Genomic DNA, 16,076 nt, shown 5'->3' on the forward strand with positions numbered 1-16,076 from the left:
CCCATCCCACCCAGTTCAGTTGTTTCAATTGAGGATGGCTGTTGAGGCTGTCAATGATGCTCGCGTACAAGAGATGCTCTCTCCATTTGGCGAATACGTTTCCCTTAATTCATATCCCGGAAATACTCTCTTATCTGGACAGCTGCATTTCCTCCAATACACATCTAGGAAATCCTCAGAGCATGTAGTACATTTCCTGCAGTGGGTTAACGCGTGCCTAACTAAACCACTTGACCCTAACGCACACATTCTCCCTTTTCTTTGAACAAGCCTTCAAAAAGGCAACGCATTTTCCCTTCCCCCTGTCACATTCTGTGACACTATCATGCTTATATTTCACTCACCCACTCCCTGTTGGGCACTTGACAATTCCGTGTTTAATGAGCTTCCGTGCTGACAGGCAGTCGCCTGACTTGTGCCAGTTCCAGGGTCCTGCCCAGTGTCTCTGACGTCACTGTCTCTGGGCTGAATTTGCTCCTCTTCCGCTGAGGCCACACCATATTCTAGAGGGACATTGCTCTCAATTCGACCCAGCATTGGTCCCTTGCATCCCGTGTCACGATCATCTGCCCTCGATGGGCTGCATGGTAAGAACCTATTGAGTACCTTCCGTATCCGATTTAATTTTCCACCTGAAGTAAACGATGAATAACTGGTTTAGAGTGATTTATACTGGAGCTGAACAAGGATTCAGAATGGGTGCCTGCAATGTAGCCGAGACTCTGGGGGACCAGATTGGAAGTGAGACTATGCTGGTGAATGATTTTGAAACACACTTCCTGCTAGGTGACCATCCCGATAAGCCGGTGTCTGGACACACCCACTCTCAGAAAAAGAAATGGATCGACATAATAATACTGATCACCGACTACACATTAGCTGAACACACTGATAAGCAGCGATTATTAATAGTCCGGCATCCCTGATACCGGGAATTATCGCTGGGGTTATCTTACACAAAAATAAATCTCTCCGGATCACATACTGTCCAGTCAACTGTGTCACTCACAGACAAGCCACTGGATTACTCATGGTCCGATCTTCCAGACCACACGTTCTCCAATTGATTTGTCACACACTGTCTTGCCTCCTGGGTCTCAGACTAACCAGTGCATTGAACAAAAAATGCCCAGTCCCCTGGGTTACAGACTGACCATAACCTTGAAGTCTATGATACCTGTTCCACTGAGTCCCATCCCATCTCCTGGATCATTATCGTCATGTAACAACTATATAAGTCATTGGCATGCAGTTCTAGTATCTAAATTTAAAGTCTCACTCAGAGAGTTTTGCGTGCATTTGCAGTTGCTAATCGACAGTATGGATGCGATTCAGCTAGAAAAGGTGTCGAGGAGATTGACAAGTACGTTACTGGATGGCACTGTTTTGTTTTTGTGTTACCGTATAAGGTTCAGGTGGGTCAGTTTGCCCTGACTCATTGGAGCATAAAGCTTAACCTTACACACATACTTAAAATAATCAGGGCTGTAGATAGGGTAATTGGTCATAGTGCTTTTCCCAGTGTAGGAGAGTCTGAGACTTTTGGGCAGAAATTGAAAAGGGACCAAAGAGGTATTTTTTTCACATGGCGGAATATGGGTATAAACGACGTGCAGCCAGAGGAGGCCGAAAACACAAACAAAATTACAAAGTTGAGGTGTGGGCAGGAAAAAGTATAGAAGAAGTCTGCAAGGGAAATTTGGGAAAAGCTGCTGGGAAATCGGGCAAGTTCATAGACATTTGGAACAGCATGAATTAGTTGGGCCGAAGGAACCGTTTCCAGAATGTAATCTCTGTTTAGTTCCAACTTTATTCACAGTGTTGATCACAATCAAACTGCCTACCGGAGACAGAGACAGTTGGTCATTGGTTATACCGGATCTCCCATAAGAGATACAGGAAATTTAAATTCAGGTAGCAGATCATCTCAAGAGGGAAATATTGAGAAACTCATGCTCTTCTTTTGGTCGCAGACCAGACATGGATTGGAAAACAGAATCAGAATCAGATTTATTATCACTGGCATGTGACGTGAAATTTGTTTACTTAGCAACAGCAGTTCAATGCAATACATAATCTAGCAGGGAAAAATAATAATGAAAATAATAATAATAATAATCATCATCATCATCATCATTATCATCATCATCATCATCATCAAGTAAACCAATTACGTATGTTGAATATATTTTAAAAGACCGTGCAAAAAAAGTGGTATATTAAAAAAGTGGTATATTAAAAAAATGGTTCACCATTTGGCCACAGATCAAACATGGATTGGGGTAGTAAAACAGAATCAGAATCAAACTGATTATCACCGGCATGTGACATGAAATTTGTTAACTTAGCAGCAGCATTTCAATACATAATCTAGCAGGGAAAAATGTTGTCATATGTTGTCATATGTTCAACTGTCATATGTTGAAAGATTGGAGCGACCGGACTTGTATACACTGGAATTTAGAAGGATGACAGGGGATCTGATTGAAACATATCAGATTATTAAGAGATTGGACACACTGGAGTCAGAAAGCATGTTTCCGCTGATGGGTGAGTCCAGAACTAGAGGCCACGGTTTAAGAATAAGGGGTGGCCATTTAGAACAGAGAAGCGGAAAAACTGTTTTCACCCAGAGAGTGGAGGATATGTGGATTGCTCTGCCTCAGACGGCAGTGGAGGTCAAGTCTCTGGATGCTTTCAAGAGAGAGTTAGATAGAGCTCTTATAGATAGCGGGGTCAAGGGATATGGGGAGAGGTCAGGAACGGGGTACTGATTGTGTATGATCAGCCATGATCACAGTGAATGGAGGTGCTGGCTAGAAGGGCCGAATAGCACCTACTATCTATTGAAAAATAATAGCAATAAACAAGTAAACCAATTATGTATATTGAATAGTTGTTTTTTTAATACGTGCAAAAACAGAGGACTGTATATTGAAAAAAAAATGAGGTAGTGTCCGAAGATTCAACGTCCATTTAATAATCGGATGGCAGAGGGGAAAAAGCTGTTCCTGAATCACTGAATGTGTGCCTACAGGCTTCTGCACCTGCTTTCGGATGGTAACAGTGAGAAAAGGGCATGCCCTGGGTGCTGAAGGTCCTTAATAATGGACGCTGCCTTTCTCATACAGCACTTCCTGAAGATGTCCTGGATAATTTGTAGGCTAGTACCCAAGATGGAGCTGACTAGATTTAAAACTTTCTGCAGGGTATTTAGGTCCTGTGCAGTAGCCCCTCCATACCAGACAGTAATTCACTGAAGCAGACCTCAAGTTTATCTAAGATGAAGTGTCTCCTGATCCTCAGCCATTTCCAAGGATGGCAATCTTCTCAGCTCTGCTACAGAAACAGAGTTTTGAAAACTCCCCTCATCTACTTTGCCCATCGAGGGGGGAGTTGATAGCTGCCACGTGTTACGTACTCGTGATACATGACAGTGGAGCCCTTGTCATGTGACTGGGGTTGAAGCTGTACTGGACTTGAGGTGATGGACTTGTGATGGTGGAATGACGTCATTTTCCCGCCAGTAGAGATCATGTGACGGGTATTTTTTACAGGTTATAAAAGGTAGACCCCACCCTGTGAGGAGGGGCAGTTCGTGGCTGGATTTGCCAGGTTGACTTCATGCCACTGCGTGTTTGAAGTGATGACGCAGTTTAGCTGAAGGATGAAGTTTTTATTTAATGTCTAAAGTTTAAAAGGTCATTGCCAGCAGGTTCTTTATGATTCTGTTAGTTCGAAATTAGTGGAGAGTGAAGATTGAAAGTTCGGAAGTTAAAGATCGAGGAGAATCGCTTTCTACGGTGAAACGGGGGCGACCTTTGTTTGATCCTTATTTGGAAGGATTTCGTTGACTATCTTCGTGCTAATCCCTAGGTTTACCTAGAAAGGATTGAAGATAGTGAGGAAGGAAAGGTCAGTGCCTTTAAGCCGTTCTGTTTCGTAAATTCTTCGTGGGAAGTTCGACGTCGGGGATCGAAGCAAGCGACGTGAAAGAGAACCTAAATCGTCCTATAAAGTCTCTCCTTTTAAATGGACTGTGAGCATATCGAACTTTTGGCAATATCACTTTAAGAACTGTTTTGGAATACCACTTTAAAGAACTGTTTTAGAATATCACTTTACGAACTGTTTGAACAGCCGCTCGGCAGCTGTTTCCGGTTACGGTAGTGTTTGTTTACTTTTGGGGGGTTTGTTTTCTGTGTTTAATAAACGTGTTGTTTGTTATAAGAAACCCTTGCCGAACTCATATATTTATTGTTGCCTGAATACGTAACATTAAATATGGGGGCTGCGTCTGGATTGAAACTTTTGAGTTTGAATGCTTGCTGACTTTTAAATCGGTGTTTTGGAAACGGGGATTACTTGGTTCTTTTGTTTGGCTTGTTGTGGTATTCGGCAGCAATGAATATTGATGAGTTTCTGGCTTCGCCAGCTGCGGAGGTGTTGGCGAAGGCGACAAAAACTGAGGTGTTTGAGATAGCTAGTAGATTGCGACTTAAAGGTATTTTGCAGACTACTTCTAAGGCTGTAATACAGAGGACAATCGCGTCACACTATGTGGATTCGGGTGTTTTTGATGAATCGATTTTAGAGTCGTTTCAAATAAGTAATCTGGAGATGCAGTTGCAAATCGAACAAATGAAATTGGAACAAAGTAAAGCTGATTTGGAGAGATGTAAATTGGAGATGGAACAAAAGCAGAGAGAATTTGCATATGCAATGGAGGAATTAAAGTCTGGGAATCAGTCTTCTGGTTCTAAAAAAACATTTGTTGCTAGTCAAGAAATTAAATTGGTCCCTCCATTTAGTGAAACAGAAGTGGAAAGGATTTTTCAACATTTTGAAACTATTGCTCGGATGTCAGAGTGGCCGAAAGATAAATGGTCAGTGTTGTTACAGAGTGTAATTAAAGGCAAAGCACAACAAGTTTACACAGCTTTAACAGCTGCACAAGCTCTTGATTATGATATTGTAAAGAGACATATTTTAAACGCATATGAGTTAGTCCCAGAAGCATATAGGGAAAGATTCAGAAGTTTGAAAAAGTCTGTGGAAAAAACTTATGTGGAATTTGCCTATGATAAAGCTATGTGTTTTGAGAGATGGGTTTCTTCTAAAAATGTAAATGGGGACTATGATACATTGAGAGAGCTGATTTTAATGGAGGAATTTAAAAGAAGCATTCCTGTTGAAGTAAGGACCTACTTAAATGAGAAGGATGCTGATAAATTGCAGGACTGTGCTAGATTAGCTGATGAGTATGTTTTGATCCATAAGAACAAATTTCCTCAGGGCGGAATTTTTAAGAGGAAAAACAACACAGAGACTCCAGGTAAATTTGAAATTAAATCGGAGGTTAATGAGAAAGTTGATGAGAAAGGAAAGCCTGTGAAGGAAAGACAGTTTGGTCTTACTTGTAACTATTGTAAGAAGCCTGGCCATGTAATAGCTAACTGTTACAAATTGAAAAAGAAAGAGAAGGAAGCAGTTCCAGATGCTTGTGTGTAACATACCGAAGCACCTGTAAAGTTACAGGGTTTGATAAAAACAAATGAGGCTTTGTTAGAGTCTGACCAAGTTAGAAAGGGATATGATCATTTTATAACTGAAGGGTTTGTATCCTTGAATGAAGGATCTACTCTGGTGCCAATAAAAATCCTTAGGGATACTGGTGCTTCTCAGTCATTGATGTTAGACAGTGTGTTGAAGTTTGATGAAGAGTCTGATACTGGTGAGGTAAATTACATAAGAGGTGTTGGAAGTGATTTTATGCCTGTACATTTACATAAAGTAAATTTAAAGTCAGGGTTAGTTACAGGATTTGTTAAAGTAGGATTACAGCATAGCTTACCTGTGAAGGGTATTTCTTTATTGTTAGGTAATGACTTGGCAGGTGGACAAGTTTTTCCTGAAGTGCGTTTGACAATGGAGTCAGAGGAACCAGAGTTGAATTCTAACACAGATTCTTCCTGTGTTGTGACTAGAGCTATGGCTAAAAAGATTGATGCGCAGAATGAGGTTGTTATTCAGGACTGTTCGACTCAGGATTCGAGTTTTGAGGATGTGTCAGAGACTTTCTTATCTTCGTTGTTTGAACAAGATTCTGGGAGTAAGTCTGACTATAAAGATTTATCTTTGTCTAGGAAGGAGATGATAGCAGAGCAGAATAGAGACTCTGAGGTTATAAAATTAAGAGAGCAGGTTTTACTAGATAGTGAAATTGATAAGGTGCCAGTAGGATATTACTTGGAAAAAGGAGTGTTGATGAGGAAGTGGAGATGGCCTACAATTCCTGCAAGTGATGAATGGAATATTGTTTACCAGGTAGTTGTTCCAAAAGCTTATCGAAATGAGATTTTGACTTTAGCTCATAGTGTGCCTTTAGGTGGACATCAAGGGGTAAGGAAAACTGTGGACCAGATTTTAAAACATTTTTACTGGCCTGGTCTAAGAAAAGATGTGGCGATGTTTTGTAAAACGTGCCATACTTGTCAAATTGTGGGTAAACCAAATCAGGTTACACCAGTAGCTCCATTACAACCTATCCCAGCATTTGGTGAACCATTTTCTAAAGTTATTGTAGATTGTGTTGGTCCATTACCAAAGACAAAAACTGGTTATCAGTATTTGTTGACTATCATGTGTACTTCTTCTAGGTTTCCAGAGGCAGTACCACTTAGGAATATAAAAGCTAAGACTGTGACAAAGGCCCTGATATTTTTTTTTACTTATTTTGGATTACCTAAGGAGATACAGACTGATCAAGGCAGTAATTTTATGTCTGGATTGTTTCAACAGATAGTTTATAAATTGGGAGCTAAGCAAATCACTTCGTCTGCATACCATCCAGAATCGCAGGGTGCCTTGGAGAGGTTTCATTCTACCCTCAAGAATATGATTAGGACATTTTGTATGGAAAATGAAAGTGACTGGAATGAGGGGATAAACTTACTTTTATTTGTAGTAAGGGAATCGGTACAGGAATCTTTAGGTTTTAGTCCATTTGAACTTGTGTTTGGGCATAGAGATAGAGGACCTTTAGCTTTGTTGAAAGAACAGTGGATTAGTAAGGAAGTACACACTAATTTGTTGGACTATGTGTTGAAATTTAAGGACAGGTTACATAAAGCTTGTAGCTTAGCTAAGGAAAATTTAAATTTGGCTCAGGAGAAAATGAAGACTTGGTATGATAAAGACGCTAGGATGAGGATGTTTAAGGCTGGAGGTAAGGTGTTGGTTCTTTTCCCAGTGCAGACAAATCCTTCACAAGCTAGATTTCATGGTCCTTATGAAATTGTGTCTAAAATCAATGATGTGGATTACGTGGTAAAAACTCCAGATCGTAGAAGGTCAACACAACTTTGCCATATAAATATGTTGAAACCATATTTTGAGAAACAATCTGATACTGTGACTGTGGTGGTTAGTGAGAATGAGTTTGATTTAACTAGGAACATGATAGATGATTCATCTGACTTTCATTCTAAATCCAACATTGTTTCTGTTAGGTTACCAAATTTAACCATTCTGGAAAATATTGATGAAAAATTAGCACATTTACAGTTAGAGCAGAGACAACAGATGAAGGAGTTGATTTTTAAATATAAGGAGTTGTTTCCAGATGTTCCGAGAAGGACTTCTATAGCTTCACATGATGTAGATGTTGGGGATGCCAAAACTATTAAACAACATCCATATAGGATGAACAAGGAAAAATGTGAACTTGCTGAGAAAGAAATTGAATATATGTTAGAGAATAATATCATTAGACATTCTAACTCGAATTGGAGTTCGCCATGTGTTATGGTGCCAAAGCCAGATGGTAGTATTAGGTTTTGTACGGATTATAGGAAGGTGAATGCTGGAACGAAAACAGATGCATATCCAATTCCTAGAGTAGATGATTGTGTAGATAAAGTTGGAAAGGCAAAGTTCCTTACAAAGATTGATTTATTGAAAGGGTATTGGTGTGTTCCATTAACGGACAGAGGTAGAGAGATTTCTGCATTTGTAACTCCATCTGGATCATATGAGTATAATGTTCTTCCATTTGGGATGAAGAATGCCCCAGGTACTTTCCAGAGGATGATTAACTTTGTGATTCAGGGATTGAAAGATACTGATGCTTATATTGATGATTAGTGACAGGAAATGATACTTGGGAAGCACACAGTATTGCAATGGAAAAATTGTTTGAAAGGCTTTCAAAAGCTAACTTAACTATTAATTTAGTTAAGAGTGAATTTGGACATGCAACTGTGACTTACCTTGGTAATGTTGTGGGTCAAGGTAAGGTAGCTCCTGTTCAGGCAAAAGTTCAGGCAATTTTAGAGATTCCCACTCCAACGGGGAAAAAGACTCTCAGAAGGTTTTTGGGAATGGTAGGATATTATCGGAAATTTTGTAAGAATTTTGCTAATGTTGCCCTTCCATTAACTAACCTTCTGCGGAAGAATGAGAAGTTTGTATGGACGGTGCCTTGTCAAGAAGCATTTGAAAAATTGAAAACAATGGTATGTCAACAACCTGTGCTTAAGGCACCTGACTTTGGAAAACCTTTTTCATTGGCTGTGGATGCTAGTGATGAGGCTGCAGGAGCAGTATTAATGCAAAGAAATGAGGGTGATGAGGTTGATCATCCAGTAGCTTACTTTTCTAAGAAATTTAATAAGCATCAAAGAAATTATTCGACAATAGAGAAAGAATTGTTATCTCTTGTTTTAGCTTTGGAATATTTTGAGGTATATGTTAGTACAAATCAGAAACCACTTATTGTTTACACTGATCATAATCCGTTAGTTTTTCTGAGTAAGATGAAAAACAAAAACAGGTTATTAAATTGGAGTTTGATGTTACAAGAGTACAATATTGTGATGACTCATATTAAAGGTAAAGATAATGTGGTTGCTGATTGTCTATCTTGATGTTGAATGTACACTGTAATTTTTTTTTAAGGAGTGTTTTTTTTTCAATTGTAACACTCCTACTGTATTGTGACTTATAAGCTGTTATATGATGGTGTTGTGTATTGTATATGTTATAAAATTTATACCTTTGTTTTTCTTGTAAGCAATTGTTAAAAATTTTTGTTCTTGTCAGACCAAAAATGTTTTTTTGGAGGGAGGTGTTACGTACTCGTGATACATGACAGTGGAGCCCTTGTCATGTGAGTGGGGTTGAAGCTGTACTGGACTTGAGGTGATGGTCTTGTGATGGTGGAATGACGTCATTTTCCCGCCAGTAGAGATCATGTGACGGGTATTTTTTACAGGTTATAAAAGGTAGACCCCACCCTGTGAGGAGGGGCAGTTCGTGGCTGGATTTGCCAGGTTGACTTCATGCCACTGCGTGTTTGAAGTGATGACGCAGTTTAGCTGAAGGATGAAGTTTTTATTTAATGTCTAAAGTTTAAAAGGTCATTGCCAGCAGGTTCTTTATGATTCTGTTAGTTCGAAATTAGTGGAGAGTGAAGATTGGAAGTTCGGAAGTTAAAGATCGAGGAGAATCGCTTTCTACGGTGAAACGGGGGCGACCCTTGTTTGATCCTTATTTGGAAGGATTTCGTTGACTATCTTCGTGCTAATCCCTAGGTTTACCTAGAAAGGATTGAAGGTAGTGTGGAAGGAAAGGTCAGTGCCTTTAAGCCGTTCTGTTTCGTAAATTCTTCGTGGGAAGTTCGACGTCGGGGATCGAAGCAAGCGACGTGAAAGAGAACCTAAATCGTCCTATAAAGTCTCTCCTTTTAAATGGACTGTGAGCATATCGAACTTTTGGCAATATCACTTTAAGAACTGTTTTGGAATACCACTTTAAAGAACTGTTTTAGAATATCACTTTACGAACTGTTTGAACAGCCGCTCGGCAGCTGTTTCCGGTTACGGTAGTGTTTGTTTACTTTTGGGGGGTTTGTTTTCTGTGTTTAATAAACGTGTTGTTTGTTATAAGAAACCCTTGCCGAACTCATATATTTATTGTTGCCTGAATACGTAACACACGATATAACCAGAAATGTTGTATTATCATACAATCTCTGAAATCCCGGAAGTACTCTTAGCAACTATCTCTGAGTTTTATAAATAAAAGTTGGAGATGTCTTCCACCTCTAGACAGGCCCCAATGTGCAATAACCCCCGAATCTGGACTTTTACGTAACAAACGACACCGCTGTCACATTCCTGTTTGTGTTTCACTCTCAACCTGCTGATTCAGGGTCTCCGGCTCCTTTCACTCAGGTGAAGCTTTGCCTGGTGAGCGGAGTCATTCGACCATTACTGGTTTCAGATCCCTATGCTGGAACTGTTGGATTGATTGATTACACAATGCATCTTTACCAGTGGGTTCAATGACACTGCTTGAAGAAACATTTCTCTGCCCTGTTAGAGGCTGTATAAGTTTCTTCATCTGTACTATTGTGCAGCAAAAGGGCAGAAGTTTAGTTGTAAAGATCCCAATGAACATACCTGTAGCCATTTTGATTCTGACTGACGATTGCTGATTGTCGTCGTTTTGTTTGCACTTTGGTCACGGTGCAGATCAGTCCCACCTGCTGGTAGACAGACGGACATACTTTATTGATCCCGAGGGAAACTGGGTTTCGTTGCAGCCTCGCCGACCAAGAATAGTGAAGAAATATAGCAATAGAAAACCATGAATAATTAAATAATAATAAGTTAATCATGCCAAATGGAAATTAGTCCAGCACCAGCTATTTGGCTCAGGGTGTCTAACACTCCGAGGGAGGTGTTGTAAAGTTTGATGGCCACAGGCAGGAATGACTTCCTATGACGCTCAGTGTTGCATTTCGGTAATGCGCTGAATTACACGATACAAGCAGACAGTGCGTCAGAGAGAGGCGGATTACTTTGAAAATGTGACAGTATCGCAATCCTCTGCATCAGAGCAGCAGTTCGCTTAGGAACAAAACATTCACTGTTAACATCAACACCCACACCATGTCTGTATGTCTGTCCAGTGATACCTGGAGTATCCTACTGATAGAGTCACAGAGCAACAGAGCACAGATACAGACCCTTCAGCCCAAAGAGACAATGCCGACCACAGTGCCCACAGAGATGGTCCTAAATTCCTAAGTTGGGCCCATTTCCCTCCTGGCCTCTTCATTCTATCTTTACATCACAACTGCTTCTAGAATTATGCCTCATGTGCAGGTTCCTTCGCATCATCACCAGTCTCTGCATGAAACCGTTGCTGCTCGTGTTGGTTTTGCAATCTATTTACCACTCCTCTGCCCATTTAGATCCCCTATAAGCTACGATAATCACCTAGAACACCATCAAATAATTTTGTGTCATCCACGAACTTACTGGTCAAGTAGTGTGCATTTGCATTCAAATCATTTCTCTGAAATGAAGAATATCAAATGTCCCAACTTGTAGCTTTGCGGTACACCACTAGTTACCCACCACCATTCCGAGGAGAAATCTTCAACCACGACTCTTTGCTTGCTACCTCCAGGGCAATTTTTGAATCTATCTAACTTTCTCTCACTGTACCACATGGGACCTTATCTTCCATCCAAGCTGTCATGATGCACCATGCCAAAGGCTTTACTGTAGGTCAACATACACTCCGCTATCTCCATTGACAATCACCTTCAAAAATGTTTAAAAAGTATTGTTGAACACAACTTTCCATGCACAATTCCATGGTGTCTCCTGAACACACTCTGCCGATCCAAATGTTGGTAGATATTCTGTGTGTGACTGGTCCATACTGTGGAAAATTATCCCCAGCACCTCCCCTTCCATTTACTCCACTCACCATCATAAAGCCCAAATGGCAACCCTTAATAAGATTATGCTTCTCCAAATGCTGTCCCCAAGTATCCGTTCCATGGGTTGGCCCACCCCCGTTGTAAAACTCACTGGTCTATAATCCCCAGGAATAAATCCATTGGGTTGAATTACGGATAAACATTTGACAGCCTCCAATCATGCATTACTATCCCTGTGGCCAGAGAGGATATAATGATCATTGTCAATGCCCCGTAATCTCCTCCCTCATTTCTTGTAGTAATGTGTTGTTTACAGGTAGATTGAACAACATTTATTTCGTAAAATTATCATGCTGCTATGCTATCGTCACAACAACTGCCTATCTCATTGGCAACTCTGAAGCAAAGCATTCATTAAGCACTTCACCTGTCACCGCATCCTCCAGCCACGTTTCCACCTTTGCTCCTGAGTAGTCTTATACTCTTCTTCACCCTCCTCTTCTTCACCCACATGTATAACACCTTGGACTTTCCTTCATCCTACTTCCCAAGGACTGCTCAAGTTCCCTTCGACCTCTAAGTCGCTTCTTAAGCTCCTTCTAGGCAACCTTATAATTCTGTACAGCCTTGCTTGAATGTTGCTTGCTAAACCTAAATAATGCTTCCTTTTCCCTCTTGCTTACCACGGTTCGTTTATATAAACATTCGTTCACTGTGTGTGGAACAAATCTACCCTGAACCGCATTCACGTGTTCCTGAAACAAACTTCACAGTTCCGTTGTGCATTTCCCTTTGAAAATGTTTTCCCAATTTGTGCTCCGAATATCCATCCACTAATTAAATACTGCCTTTTATCGTCTGCTACGATCATTGTCCATGAGCATGATGAACGTTCCAGTGTTGTGGTCACTATCTCAAGAAGGTCACCCATAGTGCCATCTGTCATTTTACCAGCATCATTGCCTCATTCAGGATGCAGTTTGGCACCTTCTCCAGTTAGCCCATCCACGTAATATGTCAAGAGTCCTTCCTGGGAACACAACGCATTCCGCCCCCGACACATTTTGGAACATAGAGGTGATCAACATCAGGAAAGTTGAGGCCAACAATCATAACAACCTTGTTGCTTTTGCACCTTTCCCAAAACTGACAAGTTATCTGCCCTCATTATCCCAGTGGCTTTGGGGAAGGCCTATAGAATACTCCCAGAATGATAGCCCCCTTTCCGTTTCTGGCTTTCACCTACATTGATGTCCTCTGTTTATGTAGCTGTGATACCATCCCTAATTAGACAATTCTCGCCCTTTCAACACCCCGACATATTTATTATGAAACAACTAAAACCTGGAGCATCTAACACCAATCCTGCCCTTGTAACTGTCAGGTCTGTGCAATGGTGATAACATGTACCATCTATGTTCTAAGTTACTGTTATTCTTAATACTTATTGTACTGAATTAATCATATTTCCAACTGGCTATATGATGCCTTGTCTACAACCGATCCTTCCACAGTGTCTCTGAACGTCGCTTCTACCTATATATCAACTCTTCTATCATTTGCCAAAGCACTCTGGTTCCCCTCCCGCAACGACTGAGTTTAAACCGACCCCGGCAGCTCCACCAGTCCTGGCAGCAAGAACATTTGTTCATTTCAAGTACAGGTTTGGTACAGGATCAAACGGGAACATAACTTCATTGAAAAACCTAATTCTGCTTAATCATTGATGGGTAGGTTCTGACAATTTATTAGTAGAAAAGTACTTTACGACAAAAGGGTATGTAAATGTAAATTATTGATTGGCATTTGCTAGTTTGGACTGAATGAAATGTGATGCTGGGAGACTTGGTTTCCTTAAGTTTTTCTCTTAGCAGAGGCTAGCACGGCTATACACTGGAGGGCAAGTATATCCATACAGCTTGCAATAGACAGAGTAATCAATGACATGTCGCTGTACTTCATGGTAATTTCTCATTTCTGCAATCACTACAGCAGGAAACAACTGTGGCGTCTTCTAAAGCAAGGAAATTCTCAACGCATTTCGAGATAATTGTGACCTAGCACAGCCAAGCAAGGAAACATCAGAAGTGATGTTTGCAATGAGATCACAATATGAGGGAATGTGCGTAGCTTCACGGAACTCATGCTGACAGCACAGTAGCAGAACTCGAATGATTTCATCTGGGTCTGATAGAGGCATAAATGGTATTTCTAGGCTTATTCAGTCTCACTCCAGGTATTTCCTACCCTCCTTGGTACAGAAATGTAATGTCTAAAGGTCTAGCCTTTCAGTAAATGAGACTCACCAAACTTTCTCCTGAGTGAATCAATGGAAACTCAGGGATCTCGCCAGTTAGTGCTCTCACTCCTCGATTTGGTTCACTTGTTGCTGTTCCTTCGTCGTCAGTTATGCTTTTCTTCCAGTCGTGGCCTTTCTTCCAACAAATCTCTCAGCCCAGATCTAACTAACCAGATAATGAAGAACGTTACTAACACAAAGGTGAACAAAGCATTACCTCATTGAACATTAATTCTTGAACGCATATACATTTATCCGAGTGAAAAAACAATCTGTAACTGTTACTCATCAGGTCAGGCAGCATTAGTACGTCGACTCTACTCCCTTCTATAGACGCTGCCTGGCCTGATGAGTTCCTTCTGCGTTTTGTGTGTGTTGCCTATATTTCCAGAAAGTGCATGTTTTCTCTTTTTTTTGTGATAGGATACAAATAGGTCATCGTTCAGTCATGGTATAAGTTACAATTCATAATGTATAGGAGTAGAATTAGGTGATTCGGTCATTCTGGTTTACCCCATAATCAATCACGGAGGATTCATTTTCTCACGCTGTATTTTTGCTCCCCTGCTTTACCACTCGATCTATTCAGCAATACAGAACATGAATATACCCAACGAAAGCTTCCACTACCCTCTGTGGTATCAAGTTCCACAGATCAACCAACATTTGGCTAAAGTAATTGCTCTCATCTCAGCTTCTTTATTCTGAGGCTGCTCTCTCAGATCACAGACTCTCCATCTAATCAATACATTCTCTCCATTCCCACTGCGTCCAGACTTGTTGTTATTCAGTTGATGTAAATAATCACTACTGCCCCAACTTCCCCCCCCCCCAACCCTGTCACCATCCCTCTGAACTCCACTGATCACAGGCCCAGGGACATCAAATGCTCCACATGCATAATGCTTATCATTCCTCAGATTATTCTTTGAACCTTGTTGGAAATAACTATACTGAATACATTTCTGGGAAGAACAGGACAATTGTTACCAGTTTAATGTACTGGGAAAAGGTGTGGATTATTTACTTTCCCATCAACTCTCAGAAAACGAGCACTGGTGCACTGGTCCATTCGCAGGAGATTTGAAATGTTCCAGGGTGAATGCAATAAAGAGAAACTGGAATCACTAGAAACGCTCAGCAGTTAAGGAACAGCTGCCAGGTAAGGGAAAATGTTAGCGATTCGGTTTCCTGACATTTCGTTAGAATTGATTCAAACATCATCCAGTTTTTAGTGGAAAATCTTGGGTTGTTCAGAGTAACAGAAAGGTGGGGATTTATGGAAGATCTGATAGAGGTATAAAAGATTATGAAAGACATAGATAGAGTAGACAGGGAGTATCTTTTCGCTGTTTAGAAATGTCTACTACCAGAGGACATGCAATGAAGGAGTGAGGGAGTAGATGCAAAGCACATGTGAGGGCAAGTTGTTTTTCTCAGACAGGTGTGGATGCCTGGATTGTGCTGTCTGTTACGGTTGGAAGCGAATACATTGGAGGCTTTTAAGAGACGTTTAGATAGGCACAGGTGTGTGAGGAAGATTGAAAAGATATGGGCATAGTGTAGGTAGGAGCCGTTAGTTTTTGGGGGATGGTGTTTGATTTACTTTTCAGCTGGTTTTGGCACACCATTGTGGCCGAATGAATGGCCTGTTCCTGTGATGCACAGTTCTATGTTCTATTCTATCTTCAGCATCTTGAATTTCTGTTTAACTCCCACTGGCAGCTATACAGGTGAGAGTGATGGGGAATTCCCAAATGCGAATTTAATTCTGAAACCCCGGTCTATTTCTACTGGTGCAAACATAAAATAGCGTATTTACTCACAGCCTCTCCCTGTGAGGGATGGAATGGGAATTCATTCTCTGCTTTACTTCCAAAGGAACTTAAGAACTAAACACCTGAGCACAGAAATACTCGCTCAACATCTCGGAAACCCGGAAAACCTGATCCTCTGATTCATTCTATCTGGGTCAAAAAATGTGTGGGTATCCCAGGATGCAACCTCAGAGGGTCAGAGCCCACACCGGGAGCCTCGCAC

The 16,076-nt window shown here is 40.8% G+C and overlaps 1 protein-coding gene across 4 annotated transcripts in view; it reads right to left on the minus strand.

The window, feature by feature from the left end:
- The window catches only part of LOC132389899 (NACHT, LRR and PYD domains-containing protein 3-like), a 48,504-nt gene that overhangs the window by 22,092 nt on the left and 10,336 nt on the right, over positions 1-16,076 (minus strand). For 3 of the 4 annotated variants that reach the window (XM_059962459.1, XM_059962460.1, XM_059962457.1), the window contains exons 2-4: positions 14,044-14,202; positions 10,464-10,549; positions 345-632 (exon numbers count right to left, since the gene is read on the minus strand). In XM_059962459.1, coding sequence (XP_059818442.1) covers positions 345-632; positions 10,464-10,473 — 298 coding nt within the window. In that variant the 5' untranslated portion in view covers positions 10,474-10,549; positions 14,044-14,202. The remainder of the gene's footprint in view (positions 1-344; positions 633-10,463; positions 10,550-14,043; positions 14,203-16,076) is intronic. The other variant, XM_059962458.1, reaches the window with a different exon arrangement.

The sequence above is a fragment of the Hypanus sabinus genome, unplaced genomic scaffold (genome assembly GCF_030144855.1).
Source record: "Hypanus sabinus isolate sHypSab1 unplaced genomic scaffold, sHypSab1.hap1 scaffold_698, whole genome shotgun sequence".
In the NCBI taxonomy this organism is placed as follows: Eukaryota; Metazoa; Chordata; class Chondrichthyes; order Myliobatiformes; family Dasyatidae; genus Hypanus; species Hypanus sabinus.